Source organism: Neodiprion pinetum, chromosome 2, assembly GCF_021155775.2.
Source record: "Neodiprion pinetum isolate iyNeoPine1 chromosome 2, iyNeoPine1.2, whole genome shotgun sequence".
Lineage (NCBI taxonomy): Eukaryota > Metazoa > Arthropoda > Insecta > Hymenoptera > Diprionidae > Neodiprion > Neodiprion pinetum.
The window spans coordinates 31,674,658-31,694,825 of NC_060233.1; the positions used below are offsets into that span (position 1 = coordinate 31,674,658).

General features: G+C 41.5%; 2 protein-coding genes across 7 annotated transcripts in view; one reads left to right on the forward strand and one right to left on the reverse strand.

The window, feature by feature from the left end:
- wb (wing blister) overlaps positions 1-20,168 on the forward strand; it is a 155,955-nt gene that overhangs the window by 121,862 nt on the left and 13,925 nt on the right. The window lies entirely within an intron of this gene.
- On the reverse strand, positions 1,547-19,864 carry LOC124212906 (maltase 2-like). Of its 6 annotated transcripts, none has more exons than XM_046613518.2 (7): positions 19,652-19,864; positions 19,036-19,499; positions 18,512-18,958; positions 18,168-18,423; positions 17,727-18,066; positions 17,520-17,630; positions 1,547-2,020 (listed from the first exon to the last, which is right to left on the reverse strand). In XM_046613518.2, the coding sequence occupies exons 1-7, from the start codon at positions 19,818-19,820 to the stop codon at positions 1,978-1,980; spliced, it is 1,830 nt and encodes a 609-aa protein (XP_046469474.1). In that variant the 5' UTR covers positions 19,821-19,864; the 3' UTR covers positions 1,547-1,977. The 6 variants fall into 6 exon arrangements, with proteins under 6 accessions (XP_046469474.1, XP_046469477.1, XP_046469473.1 ...); XM_046613521.2 differs by lacking the exon at positions 1,547-2,020 and adding an exon at positions 3,882-3,909; XM_046613517.2 differs by lacking the exon at positions 1,547-2,020 and adding an exon at positions 11,216-11,276.

Below are 20,168 nucleotides of genomic sequence, written 5' to 3' on the forward strand. Positions count from 1 at the left end.
GTCGCGTAATCAACGAGCTTGATTAACTAGTGAAACGAGGTACGCGTATAACGATAAGGATCATGCAACAATTTCGCACGGGATTTTGTATAAAGTGGAGAGGAAATTTGACGATGCAATATTACCGCACCAGGCCAATGCTTGAATGTTCAGATATTAAAAACTGAGTGGAAGAAAACCGATTCTTATCAGGGGATTGGCTGGCTGAAGATCGACATTTTTCGTTAATTTTATTACGAGACAGTCGTACATTGTGCTTTGGTCAAATTCTTGTATTCGTATTGTTGCGAGGATCTCTTTATAAGAATAAAGAAATTAAAAATACTGGTATTGTAAATAAAAGGTTATAGATGTCGATGCTTTGTTTCAAATGTCTTGAAAATGGTCAAAAATCTAATATCTGCACACTGTCGATGCAGGTCATTTTATTCAAAAGTCTATTTCCTATCAAATTACTGTAGCATTTTTTTATCTCACGTTAGTTTTGTTAATCATTGGATTTTACAACATCGAACTGATATATTCGTTATAGTCAGTAAATGGCAATATCGAATTCACTACAGAAAGAAGAAATGAAAATCCGTTTCAATCAATCTGTTGAAACTAGTCTTCCGAGTAAAACGAACCTTCATCGAGTGAATCGAATGATTTGAATTCAAAAATCGTTTTCTAATTTTTCGTTTCTAATTCCAATGTTCTTTACCTTTTGCAATTTTAAAGAGACCTCTGTAGCTTACGAATACGTACAACAATTTGACAAAGACTCAACGTACAACCAAATCGCAAAAAAGTAGTAAAAGTTATCGATTTTTTCCCAACCAAAAAAAACAGCCCTTGGTAAGAAGAAGTCGGAAGAAATTAAACGAATTTCATCGCAGTTTTGCACTCAGCAACCGTATTGCCGGCATGTATTTCGTGATATAAAATTTGGGTGTTTAGGTAGCCGATATTAAATCCCTGATGGTCCCAAAGTACAGGGCGGCGATCTGACGCAGTAAACGGGGTGGCTGAACAATGCTTGCGGGAATAACTATGGGCCCTATCACGTAGACCGTGTTGTAACACTGGCTAGGTTTTATTAGTCCGTTTTACTGTGTATTCTACGTCGAAAAATACTCTGTATGCGACGGTATAACGGAGACGGTAAAATTTACAGGGCTCAGAATCATAAGTAACCATGGGGTATTTATCGTGTATTTATAAACCAAGTGTTCAACCTGTTTTTTCTCCTTCATTATCAGTTCGCTAAAAAAAAAAATAAAAAATCAATGAAACGTGCATCGTAATGGGAATAAAACGAGGGACTATGCAATTCTTGAAATTGCAAGTTATTTTACGTAAAGCGATTCCTGAGAAATTGGTTAAAAATCCGTTTAATCACGATACATGTCTATTTCAGCTACGAAAAGAAAACAATCACGAGTTATATAACTTTAAATTTATCCATCCCTTCGATACAGCAGCTGCACTTTATAACTAGGTACACTTCGCCAAGTTAGTATGAACAAATTTGAACTTTGAAACGGGGGAAAAAAAAAAATTCTAAATATCGACTGTTATAATAATAATAGTAATAATAACAAAAGAAACAACGAGCCAATTTTCTTTTCTCCTTCGACAAAGATCGCGGCAATTATAAATCGATACAATCGACTATTCGCCGAGGGTTCTAACGAAGGCGTTTAAATCTAATCACGTATGGCGAAGAGGGTCGAGAATGAAACGTGTGTCAAAACTTCGTTCGGTGTTCTTGCGATAAGTTCCTCCCATGGAGCCCTGCGTCCCCGTGCAGCGGCAGCAACGTCAGAGAAACGACATAAGCGAAGCGTACGCGTTTACTTGTGTGGATCAGCGTTCTCGTGCGCAAGTAAATCGGACCTCGCTGTCGTCAACGAAGTAGTCAGCATCCTCCTCATCCTCCTCCTCCTCCTCCTCCTTCTTCTTCTCGTCGTCGTCGTCCTCGTCCTCTCGGCATCGTCAATCCGGCGGACCAGTCTTTAAAGGGGATCTCCTCTTGGCGCTTTGGACACAAACAAGAGATTCTTTGATCGTATCTTTTGACTCACTCGTCGCATCGCCACACTCGTGTAACACACAAACTTATGGGAGGATAATACACGTCCAGTACGCGTGACGCGGTCCCTATGAAGTTACCGCTACCCATATTCTATAATACGATCCCCGCCGATACTTTTTACCCTCGCAATTTATCATCCGCTTCATGTACGCGCAGGCTTCGCAAAGTGCGCCAGATACTCGCGAAAACAAAAAAAATGAATAAACAAAAGGATCGAGATGAGAAGAAGCGATGTAAAAAATTAGATTTTTCATCGATTGTTCTCGGCGGTTGAATAAATCCCATTATGCAGTAACGAATTTATACACGTGTTGTGTATGGGTATTGGGTGGATAATATTTATGCAGGAATTCGACGGAACTATTTTTACTCGCAGATTAGGTGACAAGCGATTTCATGTTCGTTACATATTTCAATGCAAATTCCTGATTCGTTGATCAGCGATTGCTTATTGATATGTGTGATTCACGATTTCGTACGGTGAATAGCATCTCGAAGAAATTACAATCGTCGGAATTGATAAATAAATCATGAGCGTTGAAAATATACGCGCACAGCTGTGCAGCTCGATATATTAATGTAATCACGCAACAGCTTTATTATCAGTAAATATTAATTTATAGTCAAAGTAAATTTGCATCGTTCAGCGCGATTTGAATTTGACGAGAATTATTTGTCACTTCGTACAGTATGAAAGTATGAAAAAAACAGAAAAGAAATGCGTTAGATGTCGTAATACGTATAATGTTATTGTACGATGCGTGGAGTATAATGAAGTATAAAAATTGCGTAAAAATTGTTCAATAATTTTGTAAGAACGTCGTACTTGAATTACCATTTTTTTCACATTTACTTCATCGATCATGTCTTCGGTATCTTCAGTGATTGTCACATACCGAATGTAACTGTATTATCAACATTCCCATGTAAATTTGCTACGATTATAACGGGTCGCAGTCTATCACTCGAGTTATTTATCGTTCATAATTTGCCATTGAAATGAAGTAAAGTCGAATGAATAGAAACCTATTTGAAAAAAAAAAAAAAAAATGTTAAAGGAAAAATCAAAGGTCGTTTACATGGTAACGAATGCGTATTAATACGCGCGTACACCCACGCGTTTCCGGGCATGCGACCACATCGCGTTTCGTGCTAGGATATGTATTTAATTGCTCGCATGCAATTATTATACATATGATAAGTCCGTGAAAAATCTTCCCTAACAATTAGTGGACATATTTCTTTTTTTTTTTTTTGCTATTAATACGTAAATGAATGTAATTCGTTGCAATAGCTGAACTTTTCAGAAATTCCCAGAAAAAACATGCGGCATTAGTCATAAAACCTTTATATTTTTTAAAAGTTTTATCTCGATACGACGTTGACTTGTGAGCTTTCGAAAAATTTTCAGTTCGATTTTTTCAAATTAATGCAACTGGAAAACGAATCCAGATATTGAAAAAAGTCGGAACATCTTTTTTCTGTCTCAAATCGTAGATTTATGAAGAAATTTTTTATTTTTTTTTTTGAAGATATCTTATAAAAATCACTGACTTAATGTTTCAGTCGTTTTTTCTTTTGAAAAACATTCCCAAAAATATTGACTTTCTCATAAATTTCAAGTCAATGCTGGTATGATCAGCTTACTCGTGATGTTTTAATGATTTATTTTTGAATTTGAATATGTTGGAGTTTTTTTCAAAAAATTTGCAGACGATTGACTAACTCAAATGGTTTAAATATTTTTATATCGTGTAAATAGTTCTTGTTATTACGCGTAATTAGGATAATTTAAAATTCTCACCATCAGACTTTATGTCACCGAATAGTCCCTGTGTAAGAAATCCATGCAATCAACAGTTCGATTTTGCGATCCAATGATTTTTCACAACATTTAAGGGGGGTATCTCTCCCAAACTTACCCTACCTGCAACGTATAAAGCTGAAATTCATATCCCGCATATACATATATACATACATGTAGTAAGGAGACGTAGAAGAGGAAGAGAGATAAAAGGGAGGGAAAAAAGAAAATGAAACCGCAGGTGATGACGTCGAGGCAGGTATAATCTCGTCGTGGTATAATAATGGTCCTCTCTGTGCCTGAAAAAAGCCAAAACTGTTTTCTCACTATCGGGGAGAGACGGGGAGAGAGAGAGAGAGGGAAAGAGAGGAGAGAACACGTGCTGCAGGGTACTCGGAACGCCGTTGACCTTAATTCAAATTCCTCGCATACAACTGCACGATGAGACAAAAAGTACTCGGCAGCATGTTCATTTTTGTAATCCCCGGAAAATTAGTTAAAAAAATGTTTAATCCCTTCTCTTGTTATCTGTTATTATTATACTACTTTGCCCGGATATTTTGTTCGGAATTAGGCTTCGGAAATTCGATACCTCTGTGACATGGATTCCTATCGTCAGACCCTTCGTATGTGGAAATCAATCAATATGTATACTCGATACCCCGATACCTTGTGCAACGATCTTGTAAATAAAAAAATAGAACACGATACGCATGCCTCGGATGATCGCTGATGAACTTTCCAGATATCAGTCCAGGTGGATTTCAATTTTTAATGTTACTTTATCAGTCTTGTATTTTCTCAATTCTGTTATTTTATTATTATAATGTTTGTTGGTTTTCTTTTTTCGATCGTGTACTCCAAATCTCGATTCAGAATGGTCGGTGCCAGAAAATACATGGACTGTTTATATTTTCGTAGCTAAATGCCTGTGTACAGCGTGTATTACGGAGGATGAGGTACAGCGAGGAAGGCGGTCTTGTTTGCGTAAGAAGGTATACTGGATAAGATTTCTTCTGATGATACCGACCTTAATAATTTAATCTAGCGCAGTGATTAAAAAATAAAAAAGAAAGAGAAACGAAAGGAAAGAAAAAGAGGTAAAGAAAAAAATACAAGAATCCTTCTTACCCGTGGCTTCTTCCCACCAGGGGGTTACGTAACAGCAATGCTTCGCTTTGCGCTCTTATTCCCTCTTCTTTTCTTCATTACTATCCTACGATCCTCCTCGTATCCGTGACGCATTTCTCTCCCTACTTGAAATATTTCACCACGTCATTCTACCGCGGTATAATCGTTCGTACACAGATATAATATCTTTGTCGTCCAAGCTGCAGTAGGCAAAGGAAAGAAAGCTTTCGTCGAGGATTTTAAAAATGAACGAATCACGCAAATACAAGGGAAACCACAATTTTTAGTCACGAAGTGAACTCGCACCTTATTCGATATATTTATTTTAGATGGAATATCTTTGGACGCGGGGGAAATTTCCGTGAACTTTAACTCACATCGTTGCATTTGAAATTCCTCGCACGATTTCCCGTCTATATACCATCAATTAGCGATGTTACTGCTTCCGGATTTCGTTAAGGTAAACTTACGTGAAGTCCCTTCGGTATTCCGCGGGTAGAACCCACTGCGGCGTCGTAAAACTGACCGTAAACGATGACCGTTTCTATCTCGAAGAATGGACGGATGCCTGGATGAATGTACCTAAGTATGCACCGGAGACATTATCCTCGCCGAGTCTTCCGCCTGACTTGTTGCAAATCGCCGTCAATTTTTCATTTTATACCAAGGTATATGCATACCTTTCATATATACTCTACATGTCTCGATGTACATATGGTGTGAAAAACCATTGCACGTTATAACAGTGCTTGAAATATTTTTAAAGAATGGCTACAACAAATTGGAACGCTCGGCAAAACGTACCGCAGTTTGATACTGCAATTGATTGCCTCCGCAATGAATTTCCTCGGATTTTCTTCTCGTCGTTTCATTCCACGATACAAGAAATGCACGCAAGTGTTACGTTTCATCGACACGTTGTCGGCGGCTCGGTGTAAAACGTACGAGGCACGTATCAGGTACCTAGACACTTATCTGTTATTCACGTGTAAGTACGTGCGACGCCCGGAGCAGGATGATAGGAGTGCGGAAGTATTTACAAACGCGTTATTGCGGGCCCGCGATCTCGCCATGGGGTACTTTATGGGTCCTTTGCCCTCTGGAACAAGGAGGAGGCGCGTTTTGTAAAACTAACAGACGGACACCGTCTGCGGACTTCGAACCGTGCGGCATAAGCGATGGAATGACAGCTTGACGTTTTAATCGTTCATTCATTCGCTTTGGTGGGTATTCGTACGCCTGTGTAACCCACGATGTTGGATAAGTGACGTGACGTTGCAGGTATAAACGTTGCCTCGTGAACCGAGGATATACGAAGAGAATTTTACACTTTCATTGCGATATTCAATGCACACGGGTTTCGCTAATCATTGCTTTAGAAACTCCTGTGAAAAGTTAACGTGGCTATAAATTGGAGGATTTTTGAAACTGTAGCAGACTTTGACAAATGAAGAAAACAAAAAGATTTCAAGCCAGTTTCAGAGATCGATCGTCTAAATGGTATCAAGAATGGATAATCGATTGACCACGGTCACCAATTTTGGTAACCAAATGAACGTGATGTTAAAACGAGTGTCTAGGAATCTTAGAAGAAAGACAATCCATCAACAAACCTTCGATAGCGGCAGTCAAAGATGCGCTGGTTAAAAAGGTGCTCAAATATAAATAACACGTATATTATATCGAACGGAAACGTCTCGTCAGTTTAAATCAGTCTCTAATGGCTTTCCCCCCTGACACGAAATATATGTGATAACCGCAAGGTTTGAGAAACGAGTAAATTACTAGTTGGATGTATAATGCACACATGCCCTGAACCGCATCACCTGCTCCTAAAACGACCAATTAATCTCGCGGATGCAGAGACGAGTCACGCGCCATATTGTGGGGGAACCGAACAGTATCCGCTTTGTCTGAAACGTACGGTGTATGAAATTCCACTACGTTATCACGGGGCCCGCGGCACTCCGTGGCAGAAGGTCGGATGTGGGCGGGATAAGACGCGTGCAAAACGGGCCGGATGTCCCTCTTTTTGTTCCCGTGTGTTATACGCGGGTGTGTAGTCTGCTACCTGGGACGGGGATAAGGGGGTAAAGGAGAAACCAGGCGGAGAGAAAATCGGCGAAAAAGAAGTTTCCGAAAAAGGATTAAAATCGAGGAGAAGAAAAGCCGGAGTCGCTGCGGTTTCGCCGCGGCTGGTGCAGGTGCTTTTTTTTATCTTACCCTACCTCCGTGCCCCTATGAATCTGACTCTGAGGCCTCGACTCCCCGGCGATATCTTCGCCCGGTGCACCCACGTGCACGGCATAGTAAACACCGGGCGAGATGCAGCCAGAGAAAGAGCGAGAGAAAGAGAGAGAGAGAGAGAGAGAGGAAGGGAGAGGAGAGAGAAACTTGGAATTGGGCGAGTAGTACACGGGCGAGAGATGGTGGGACGAAGACTTGAGAGAGGAAGAGATGAAGAGAGGAAAGAGAGAGGAGCAGACCCGGCTAATGGTAGCGCGCTCAAGAAGTAAGAACAGTGTACCGCGAGCTACGCGACTCGAAGCACCGCACGCCGCGCCATCGGAGCCAACGTAACGCCGATGCTGCAGGTGTCTCGACGTCGGTGGTTCCTACAGGTTGCAAATTTTTGAAGAAAAACCGCCCGTAGGAAGAGGCGTAAGTCGGAGGAAACGAAGCAAGCGACGCGTGACCCTGGTACCAACCATCAGGTTAGGTACCGCAGGGTAGTCGGGTTCGGATCGCGAGTTCGGCGTCTGGGACCTTCGAGGTTCGAAGGGATCCCTTATTATGGGGTAGTCATGACGGAAGGAATTAAGCTGCTGCGGTCCCAGGGCGGCGCTGCCCTGGTCCTAGTGTCGGTGCTTATGGTGGTATCAGGGGGGCCCGGAGGAAGCGGGGAAGCGGGAAGTAGCGGTGCGCCGAAAGTGTTTTCCAAAGATTTTGAGTGGACCCTTGTGCCCGGTTTGAGCAAGCGCGATAACCGCGGGAGTGTCGTCGATAAGGGCGGTGAGAAAACCGGGATTCCTCCAGGGGTTGAGGGGCCAATTTTCCCACGAGAGCATTCACGCAGCCTGCGGAAACGCGCCGCGGATATTCCGCCTGATTTTCACCGCAGGAGAAAATACCAGAGGGGGTATCGCGGGCCCCGGGTCCAGGGATTCTACTCCGGGAGAAAACCCGTCGCCTACGTTCACATTCAACCCTCCTCTCCCAGGGTAGCTTTCACGAGGAAATGCCACCGATGCATGGTTTACTACAAACCCTGTCCCTCTCCTGTCAACCAACCCGTCAGGGTCTGGCCTACCAACAAGTATGGAAGACCTCAGGCCAACTGGTACGGGCTTAAATACGGTGAGTTTGTTAGCGGAGAACCCTGTCAGACACCGGAAAGATGAGCTTTCGAGAGCTTTGCGCTCTGCCAAGGCGCCTCCGTTGAATCAGGATCGCGTCCCGTGTCTCTCTATCCTTGCATCGCGCATCGTGCACCACATCGATGCACCGGCGCTTGTCAACGGGGCAGACGGCAGAGACAGGAGAGGCTAATCCTCCGCATCTGTCTCTCTGCAGCTAGTCCTACTCGCTAATCTGACAGCCGATCGTAAATCGGTCCATGAAAATTTTTCGGCTCGATATCAGAGTGGACGGTGTCATCTATCGCACGTGTTTATCTTTGCTATGGCTCGTTTTCGGTGTTAAGACTGATTGGTCTACGTGCCGTAAACTCCACCAAATAGAAATTGAAGCACAAATTCGATCCACCCTATTGGTTCCAATACATTTGAAACATTTTCAATTCACTTGAGCTCTACGATTTACGAGTCTGTTGTCATAGTTGAAAAGATAACAAACCCTTACGTCTGGTTTAATGTAACTACACACGTACGGCAGTAGCCCGAAATGATAATTCATTTGCCGCAAACTGGTAGATCCCAATGAAAAAGGAAAACCGATCGTGGACTCTGTAAAGCCTTGCTAAAGCACTGAGTAACCTCAGGCGCGATATGTCGCGAAGTTATCGGGCGATGGTTATCACGACGGTATCTCGTCACCAGCTGTCATCCTCGCTTGCGCCAACACTCTTCTCGTCTTCGTTTACTTTACGCGTATCCGTGCACCATGCGTGATTGCGATTAGCCGTCGACGCCCATTTCGATGAATCGGGCTGCTCCCCAGGGTCACTAAATTTTCAGTCATTGAACTTGGAGAAGAGCGATAAGTGCGATGGATCAATTAGCGCAGAACACTACGTTCGAAAGTTTCAATCGTTCCAGCGCTGTTAATTTACCGAAAGACTTAACGATCAAGATCTTTCGTGCAATGAGCTGCGAGAATTTCACGGTGACGAGAGAAACCTTTGAATCGACTTGATCGACTGTTTCAATAGCTTTCGAACACCCTCGAGTGTCTTTCTTCCAGCGGGATTTGACGGTGGGTGAAATCAGATACCGACGTGTCTTTTATACAAGTCGTTTTAACCGTGTGTCACTTGTGAATAATTCTTGATTGAAATGAACTGCATAAGTGAGTTGAAAATTGCTAATCACAGATCACTTCAAATTGAACTCATTTACAGAAAATAGACTATAGACCAACCCTGTTCTATTACTAAATTACTCCAAAGTCGAAGAATAGTTACATGCAGGAAGAAGAATCATACAGTCTCATAAACATTGATTTAAATTCGCACACTCGCTTATATTTTATAGCCTCTGAATTAATGGATCGAGTATCGACACACGATAATTTAAGAGACATTTTTTCAATCGCTCTGGTTAATTATTACCGTCCCGAATGGGATGGAGCGAGCGATTCGCCGCAAATCCTTCAACGGATAATAAAAATGACCGTCTGTCAAAAAACCTGGTATATATATAATACCGCGGCCACTTGGGAAGAGAAAATAAAGTTGTTCACCTGGAGAGCCATGGTTGGATCGTTTCGCCTCGCGTCGCGGCTCGCCTGCAGAAGTGGTGGACCGTTTTAAATCGTATTAATTGAATCCGATCTCCGTACCAAATGGCGTTAAGCTCGCATCCTTGCCGCAGAGACCTGCTTTTCGATGAAAAAATATATCAAACGAATCGATGGCTCAATCGACGATACGCGCTCATCGAAAAACTAATTCGCGAGCAGGTACGAGTGAATAGAAATTCGATTAACAATCAGTTCATATTTATTCATCAAACTTAACGTTCAAGCGTCTGTTCGAAGAGAGTCCGAATATTTCAAAAACGGAAGGTTACCGACGATGTCAAGAAAAATCGGATCCCTGTGGTATTTGGTCTTTTATTCATTTTATTCTCTGCGGAGCAGAAGCAGCAATGACCGATTATGACCGAAGCAGCCTCGATTATCCGGGAACGTCAATCCGAGGATAAACACGCTCGCCACCTGTAACCTGCGATTATCGAGTGATTTTTGGCGAACGTTTCGGAACGCGATATTATTATTCCTTTTCTTATTACATGCGGCTGCAGTTACCAGCTGCAACTGCACTCCTCTTCGGATGCATCGTTAGAACGGGTAGGCATCGTGAAAGGCTGAACGGTACAACGTGCCCATCCAGCAATCCTATGCATCTTTGGAATTAACTTTTAAACCGGAAACTTCGCAAGCACGATACGAAGCGACGTTTTCTTCGCTTTATTTAACCTTCTTTACCGCATCTCTCTTTCTCTTTATCTTCTTCGATGCTCGACACTCCCACCTACACACCTGTTTTTTGCCTCTTCTTATTTTCCCCTCTTTTTTTTCATCTCGTCTCTCAATCTGTCTCAATCCTCTCGGTGCTTACGTGAAAACGAGTTATAACCACCTGAGAGAGTCGTCGGCGCGTATGCACGAGCTTTATACCAGCTTTATAGGTACGTATACCTATACCTACGTGCGTATCACAGTTATGTACACCTTGATCGCAATTTGCGTGAAACTGCATCGCGACCCTGTGTGTTGTACACACTCGCTGTATACGAGAATTTTCGTGCTGTAAAAAAAAATGAGGAAACTTCCGATCCTCCGAAGCGGATCTAAATTCCGTTGATTCCCTCTAAAGATTCGCACTAAATTCCGTCTTTGTGTTCCAATACCGTACGAATCTGATCTCGGTTTCTACCGTCGCCCATACGTAAATTACACATTATACGTATAACACGCTTCGCCTCGACGACGGTACTTTTGTACTTCGGTATCTCGCAATATCTTCTCGTGTCCGCTCACGCCAACTTCCTTCCTGTCGCGGTCGAGCTCTCACCCACACATCTAGTTAACGAAGATATCAGGAAACGAACTGGTGTACATGAGGTATATTTATAGTGTGATTGAGTCATTTTTTGCTGAAGATAACAAAAAAGACGAAGGTGATGAGAAATATGACGACGCTCGCGGTCAGAAAAATATCTTAATTCATATACATCCGAACGAGATCTATTTTTCCTAACATAGTTCGTTCAATCAACGAAGAATCTTGGCTCTATCTGGGTGTGCAAAAGAACAAAAAATTGCAAGTTTTACGAAACACTTTTTTTCCGAAACTGATAAAAGAGTTCCTTTCAATCAAGTATTTGAATCTACAGCTGGCTTCGAATTTGACGCAAATGAATATAAAACAATTCTTATCGATGGATATGAGCGCGTTTTTTTTTTTTATCACTTCACAAGTATAAATACGCTTATATGCGTTATTTTGGAAATATTTTACCGCACGAATTGTAAAGAGTTTTTCACGGACGTGGCTAATCTGATATTTTTATTTACTTACATCGAAATCGTTTTATTTTCTTTCTTTCGTTCGACGGTAGTTTCACGTAACGACAATTTCACGTATCCAGTTACACACCGCTATTACACCGTACACACAACACGCGTGTTCGGACAGCTACCGTGTATCGATACATATATTATTAATATTACGGTCGCGATCCTCGAGATAGGAAAATTAAACCGATTTCTCTTTCAAGTTTGTTGTTTTCATTGCTCTTCCTTACCGAGCATAGTATACCTGTAATCTTTTTTGTTATCGTTAATTTTCTCCGTACGGGATGAGAAGAAATTACACTTTCGGCGGAATGCGTGACTCCACTTATGATTACCAATTATAACAGCCTCGTCTATGCTCCAGGCAAGTCAGGACGCGTGCTCAGGAAGCTAATTAATCGTCATATTTAGGACTAATTCAGTCGTACACCTAATATTCTAACACTTCTAATACACGCCTGGATCCCGAGCGCAGGGCGAGGAACGGATAAATGAACTATTTCTGAGAATGATTACTGTGACGCTGATTAATTATCAGTCATCAAGAATATATTCTCATATGTTTATATGTATGTACGCATACGTGATCTTTCGTATGGGATCGTACAATTACGTAAATGTATACGTGAATCCAATTAGTGAGACGGATTTTGTTTGCTGATTACTACAGTACAATATAAAATACAAACAGCTCGTTATATAATGATGATACATCAAGCGCACACGTTTTAATTATGTCGGGTAAATAAAAAGATTTTATAATGATAAACTAATGACAATTGAATCTGTGCGTAGAATGTCTTGGACAATATCTGTTACCTTTTTGAGAAGAAATCGGCTTCGGAATTATAACTGTTTCTTTTCAATCTAGCCGTTAACATTGTATTTTTCCATTTCATTCTCCAGACGTAATTTTTTTTAGCGTCGATGCATTCGAAAGTCCCGCCTACAATTATGTACAAAACAAGAATAATCATTAAGATTGTTATTTTAATGAGACAAAAGTTGAAGCCATAAATTACAAGTTTTTTATTTTGTGTAAACTGAACAATTACCTCGCGTCACAAAGCAGTGAATTTCGACGATATATGTTTCACGAGTGCAACGATGCGGTAAACAATTTAACAGGGGCTCGGTATCGAAGTTCGGATTATTAGTTCTGAACAATTTATGATTCACAGTTGACTAGACAATTGCTGTAAATTACAAGCAGCGTTTATGAGGTGGTTTAAGGAAGTCGACAACGGCTAGTTGCTCGTCATTGACAACCCCGAGGCGTTCAGAGAAATTTTCGAAGAGGATCGAGAATAGCAGAGTGTATGTAACGATTGTACAATACTTGGTTGAGATAAAAAATCGAGGTAGTTTCACGTCTTGAACGGGTGTCAGCAGCACAGAGTTATGTCTTCGCGTGAAATATGAACGAGAAACTGCAGCAGAAAATGAACTCGCCATTGCTTCGCTTCATAAACCGTGACGCCGAGAAATATAGAAGAGCAGAGACGTCAGATTTTTATCGCTATTCCAGAATCTAAATTCTAAAATTAATCGGCTTATCTTGAACTCTCGTATAAATAGGTATAGCAGCTCGGCTGCAGGGTTGCCCGATGCTGCACTTTAATTATAATATTTTTGACGAAATACTACACGTCAAGCTGCGGTTGAAGAAATCTTTAAATCGTGGCATTATCACAAATTTTATAATAAAATTTATCGTAATTAGCATGAAAAATATTCAGACGGAATTTTCTGTTTTCATTAAATTATATGCAGTAGGTTTGATTATTTCTTTTAATTTATTTGTGATAAATAGTAATAAGAAGTGTCAGAAACTTTTGCCCTGAGTGAAATTACATTTTGAGTATAAGCTTGTATTGCAGGACCTCGTTACAATATTATACCTTGGGTAGTTGGTGACTGGGTGGTAAAACAAATTTGATAAAGAATATCGACAATGCCGGTTCAGAATCCGAAGTGCAGGTTTCGTTGTTCAATTCACTATGAGAACTGGCTGCAACAATCGATTTACGATTGTCATCGAGGTAAGGAATTTATAGAGTGGTGCGGCTGGATAAAAGGGGCCGTGATTGGCATGGCAAGGATACACCTTGACCAACTTGAATCGGAATAAGACAGCGCCTTTATCGTTATCCATGACACGTGACAATTATTATAACTCGAGTCGGGTGTATCACTTTCTTTCGTCGAATTTTAATAAAAATAGCCATGCGCTGCATGGTTAGGAATTCGGAACGGTTCCAGCTCTCTTTCTGTCCTTTAGAGCGGATCGGTATCGGGTAACCAACTAATGAAGAAAATAGAGCATTGAGTCACCATGAAATGACCTACTCAACAACCGTTTAGAACAAAGATCAAAAATCCGTGGCATCGACGAAGCTTTCTGGAAATCAACGATATTTATATAAAAGAAACGAACACGTTACCATTCTTGAGAAAAACAACTTTTTGTCAATGTTCAGGATTTCCAATCGATTTCTTTTTACTTTTCTAAAACAAAGCCTCTTTTGCACGAACAAAGTAAATCTGTTCTTAAAAGAATTTATATTCGACTCGAAAACCCGGATTTTAATAACGGGGACTTGGGATTTCGGTGTATAATTCAACAAGCGTCGTTTAGTGGATGAACGGTAATTCCTCATTTCGATAAAACGATTACTGTTATTGATAATCACGTACCCGGTAATTAGTAACCAAAATTAATCGGAAAAAGAATCTTTACCAACGGCTGATTCCGTATGTTGAATACAGTATTATTCTCCAGCTGTGGATCTATGTGTAAAAGTGACGTATCGCTGTATAGTAAGCGAGATGTGTATCTGCCTACCGAGATAGCTCGACTTTTATGCTGAGCCAGATTTCCGGGAACGAAAATGAGCCGGCTGATAGGAGAGAAGCTATGCCCAGTGCCCCGATTTGCCAAGCCTTGAGGGTTGAGCTTTATGGCGGTCGTTTTTTAACGTCCGTGCAGCTTCGGAATCAATGGATGAATGATTAAACAGAATGAGTGGCTTGTTCTTGCCAACTTGGTCGCTACACTCCGTCAATTCGAATGTGTTCACCGATAATGCGATATTATATATCGCACCTACTCGCTGCGTTATATGTGTAATATATTAGTTAGGCGCAACGCGAGTCGGGGTTATGAATAAACAAATTGAAAAAAATTACCCACGCCGCACGCAGCTGCGAGGATTGTGCAACTTTTTTCCGTGCAATTGATGGATAAACTCATTGTCAGATTTGCCTCCGGCTTCCAATTATCCCTATCTTCACGCCTCGCGCTGTTTCTTCTTCTTATTTTATTCATCATCTTCGTATTCTTTGCGCCTCGCGTTTCAATTTCTTCTCACTTCTCTTACCCGCGACAGTTATTACTAGATAATAAATAGTAATCAATAATAGACTCGGCGACGGAGATGTTTGAAGACGTTTTCAATCGCCTCGATCTTCTGTGCCTCGAGAGATTTATAGCCTTACGATCGCGTTGGTGTCGATTCAGTCCGCGGTACTCGACCATTTATTCTCTCCACTATAGGCTTCGATCGATCGTTTCGCTTTCTTTACCGTCTGTTTTTTCCCCTCTTTGAACCATCTCTTTTTTTCACCCTTTCTCGGAATCTTCAACTTTAACCAAGCACCCCCGAAGACTTGAGTAAATATCAATTTTTTCACCGTTCTTTGTAACGAAACAAATTTCTTAGCCGAAAAACCGGTCAATTATTGTTCCGATCGATCGATCGATTAACCTGAGCTGTCGCGAGGCTTTGAATTGAAAAGAAAATAAAAAATTTTACAATTTTTGCATCCCACAGTGTCTCTGTACACGAAGAAGTGCTTTACATCGTAAGAAAATGACAAGTGGCACCACCTTCTTCGTATTCTGCAGAGGTCATAGGATACCCGACGCGGTATGTCGGTGTGGCAGTGATATAGGCGATATCGGTTCGATCTACGAGAGTTGAGAGGATCTATGCTCGACGAATATCTGTTGTGACAGCATTAGACGTGATCTATAGCCCGGGGCTGCGACAGCAGGGATGTGCCAAGGGCTGCCCTACGATTATAATTTTCGTTTCGTCTATAGAGAAAATTGGCCTATTAGATAGTTGAAATTAAAATAGATTGTCGTAAGCAGGAATAGTGAAGAAGTTAACGCGTGCTGGATGAAAATTTGACACGTGAATAATGAACAGTAAAAATTAATTCTACCCGCCCGGAGTGAGAGCCGCCTCTTCTTCTCTCTCTCTCTCTCTCTCTTTCTATCTCTTTCTTCTCTCTGTCTGTACACCTTCGCTTATGACATCCCTGCACACTCTCCTTCTTTTTCTTTATTTCTCTCTGTCTCTCCCTCTCGCTCTCTCTCTCTCTCTATCTTTCTTACATCGCGTCGTGACTTTCTTCGAACTCTAACAAATCAACGAACCTGTGTCGCGTGTACTTACAGATGTCGAGTTATACGTATACAGATAATGCAGCTGTGTTACATAGCATCTCGCTGCATCCTCTCGAACGAAAGGAATACCCACGTGGACAGGCTACGTGTTAAGTGAACAGAGAATGAAAGAATATCTGTACAGACGCCGAGCACTTGTCACGATACCTTTTCATCAATCATCTCATGCCTGAGCCGTCGTTCGGTCTGTATAGGCATAAGTGTTGTATGCTAAGAGGAGTTATTGCTCAGAATTGTTTATCGATATCGTTCATTGAATTTGATAAACCGCGGCATCTTTTTCGACGGAGATAACAACTAGCGATGATGATCATCGTATGTAATATATATTCTCTCTCTCTCTCTCTCTCTCTCTCTCTCTTTCTCTTTTCATCGCTCTTTCTCTTGGGTACAATTATAGTGAGCATACCCTGCGCAGGCTTGTTATTGGCATCTGGTTATTTATTTCCTTATTTTTACCACCCTTTTGGTATTCCTGTTGTATTAACTTTGCTGGTTTTCTTTTTTTTAAATTGTTTTCCATCTCAATTTTTTTACTCTTTATAATTTGCTTCAACCGTTTATCAAGATCCATTTATATTGACTTCAGGGTCGGGATAATGCTCACGTCATGCTCTTAAAAACTCTCGAGATTCAATTTGCGCTGGGGAACTTATCTCCCGAGTTTATAAGGAGCTTACTTTGGCTTGCGCACGATCCTACGTTTTATGCCCGATCGCGTTCGTGTTTACGTTTTTATTTCATACGCATGACGGTCTTTCGCGTATTATATATATATACACACATTATACGTGTGTACAAAAAACCGTAAAGTGCCCCATACTTTCATGCGCACTTGATTGGCACTCGGACACTCCAACTGAAATAGAATTATTTATTATTATACTCAATACGTTCTACGTGAACCAATTGAATTCTGTTTGAAAGCGGATTAAGCACAGGCGAATCGACGTTCTACCATTTGCAGTTGATCAATCGCTAAGAAACGAAATGCAAGGACCTTTGAGTACGACTGTATCATATCGAAGTCAAAGTATACCAATATCGTCATTGAGTGTGACTCGCTGATTATCAGATCTACTTAATTTTCGCGATATTTCATTACGCGCGATTCTTTTTAAACTCTGAAATCATAAGCATCGATGTATTGAAAAGTGGGCTTTGGTTGATAAGATTTTCTGATGTACAAATAGATACGAGATTATTATTACGTGAATAACATAGGCGAGTGATTATAGGTCAATGGTAAAAGACAAATTAAACCAAGGATATACCGAGTAGTCGACGATCGGATGGTCCGTGACCCGGAAACGGTATCCTCAACACCCTGCAGGACAATTGCAGCGTTGGCAGGTAGTTCAATGCTGGTTTTGGCATATTGATCTCTAAGAAATGGGTAGAATATTTTGAAAAAATGCATTAAATATGAACTCTATCGATTAGGTACGTTGCCAGTATTGATTGACGAACGATCATCTTACCCAACGGCAATGCCAGAATTAATGTCAGCGATCAAAACTTCCAAAGTTTCAGGAAGGCTATCAAACACTTCCAGGCTAAGCGTTACCGCAGTTGCGTTGTCCCAATTGACCAAAACAACGATCGGCTGATAGTCGGAAAGCTCTCTTGTGAAGGCTATTACACTTTCGCTGATAACTTGAACGTTCAAATTTCCAGCCTGAATTATCGTACTGTTTCGCAACTGAATAAGTGCTTGTACATTCTTGTAATTACTGATATCGGCTGCCTTTTGAGCCGCGAGATTCAATGTTAAATAGTTCGAGTTCACCGGCAGCATGGTAGTAGCATTTGTTGAAAAACCTGTAAAAGAATTGTGCGCGTAGAATGCAAACTCGCGGTGTCAGCAATTTCCGAGATGTCGAGACCAGAACCAAGAGGAAAAGAATACGCGAAATACTAACCGGCGGAAGTTGTGTTGTCCCACTGATAAGGAGTGCGTTCGGGATCTCTTGAGAACGATTCGTAACGACTTTCGTCGGTGCTGCACGCCTGAGGATCCTCGGTTTCTTCCCATGTAAGATAGGTATCGGTCATACCGATTTCGTCCCCGTTATAAATGGTCGCAACACCGGGGAGCAGAAAGAGCAGTAAATTAACAGCATCCACGCGGGCCTCGCCGAGCTTCGTTGCGATCCGACTGTTGTCGTGGTTTCCAAACTGTTTCCAAAGAAAAATCGTCCCATTAATTATTCGGGATATTCTATTATAGTTGTGGCTTAGAACGATCTCTGCTTTGGTAACTTACCACCCAATTTGCCGTTGCGTTATCCGGCAAGTTCTCCATCCATTTGACAATTATGTCCACTACTTCACTAGCTGTGTCTAAAACGGCGTTATTCACGCCATTCTCGTCTTTGATCATGAAAAAGTTGAACGGTATGTGCGATCCGTAATCGTAGTATTCCATTATGCTTGAAATATTTGCGTATGCTTCGGTGAACATCACTCTCTCAACACCGTCCCCTTTCACAGACGTATAATTGTCTATGTGATCCCTCCATATTTGTACTATTTCGTAATTCTCTTGCAAATCCTTCGTGTATATGTGCTCGAGATAGTAGTAATCAGTTGACTCGTAGCCGTCCAAACCAGATTCCGGCTCGTCTGCCAGTGAAGCAGCTTCTATCAGGTAGGGCAAGGAGTCGATACGGAAACCGTATATACCACGATCTAGCCAGAAGGTTAGTATCTCCTGGAAACAATGAAATTTGACGTAATAGTGACGGTCGATTATAATTATCGCTAATCAATATGATACCGGTATCGCACCTTGGTTTCCTCTATCACCAGCTCGTTCGTGAAGTTAAGATCGGGCTGCTTGACGTGAAATTGATGAAGATAGTAGGCCTGACGCTCGTCCACCCATTCCCATGCGCTTCCGCTGTTGAAAACGCTGAGCCAATTATTCGGCGGGTTCCGAGTGCCGTTTACCTCGATTCCTTCGTTCCAAATGTAGTAATCGGTGTAAGGATCGACGCTGTACTTGGAATAGTTGAACCATGCGTGTTCGTCGCTTGTATGATTGGGTACGTAATCCAAAACTACTTTAAGACCAAGTTCATTTGCCGTGGCGATGAGGTCGTCGAAATCGTCCAGGGTACCATAGACTGGATTGACGCTAAGGTAATCGGAAATATCGTAGCCGCTGTCGATTAAGGGACTCGCGAAGAAAGGTGACAGCCAGATAACTTCGACCCCCATGTCAACCAAGTGAGTCAATTTGCTAGCGATACCTGAGAATGAATTAGTTTTAGTTTTATCGGCACTGTTGTGGATACGCGTAAACTAAAATACCGCACTGTTAGTTGATCACTCACTGACTAACCACCGAACGCGTTCGAACCAATGGTTCGACGATCATTAAACAATTCGAATGATGACTTACCATTCAAATCACCGATTCCATCACCGTCACTATCTTTGAAAGAACGTGGCCAAATTTGGTAAAGAGTCGTTGTCTGCCACCACAGCGTTGCTTGTGTTACGTTGAAGCTGGTAGCTTCGATTGACGCCGTTACAGCGACGAAGAAGAAAATCACCCTCAGAGAACACATCGCGTGATTGACTATGAGTTTCGTACAATTACGGTGTACTCTTCCCTGATGGTCGAATATATAGACTGTGCCGATATCGCCTCCCGGGATCTTTCTACGCTGCTACACTCGTGTTTAATCGTATAAAAATAACAAACATATGTTGAGTAACTTATGTAACTCCGAACAGCGATTAAAGATTTCTTATGATTTTGATTACGGGCATCAGCTACTTCCTTGATGAGCAATAAAGATATACTTTTTTCAGCAGTTTTTTTTTCGTTGGGTATGTAAAAAATCGCTCCACCGAATATCTGTGCACCCATCAAGTTGTGTGAGGAAAAAAAGTCATGCTATTTAAATGTTAAT

Excerpts from the sequence above, each read along its gene's own strand:
- LOC124212906 (XM_046613515.2), bottom strand. The coding sequence starts at position 19,820 with ATGTGTTCTCTGAGGGTGATTTTCTTCTTCGTCGCTGTAACGGCGTCA. Across the intron at positions 18,959-19,035 it reads TGGTGATAGAGGAAACCAAG|GAGATACTAACCTTCTGGCT; the intron begins GTGCGATACCGG and ends CATTGTTTCCAG. Across the intron at positions 17,631-17,726 it reads AATTCTGGCATTGCCGTTGG|AGATCAATATGCCAAAACCA; the intron begins GTAAGATGATCG and ends CCCATTTCTTAG.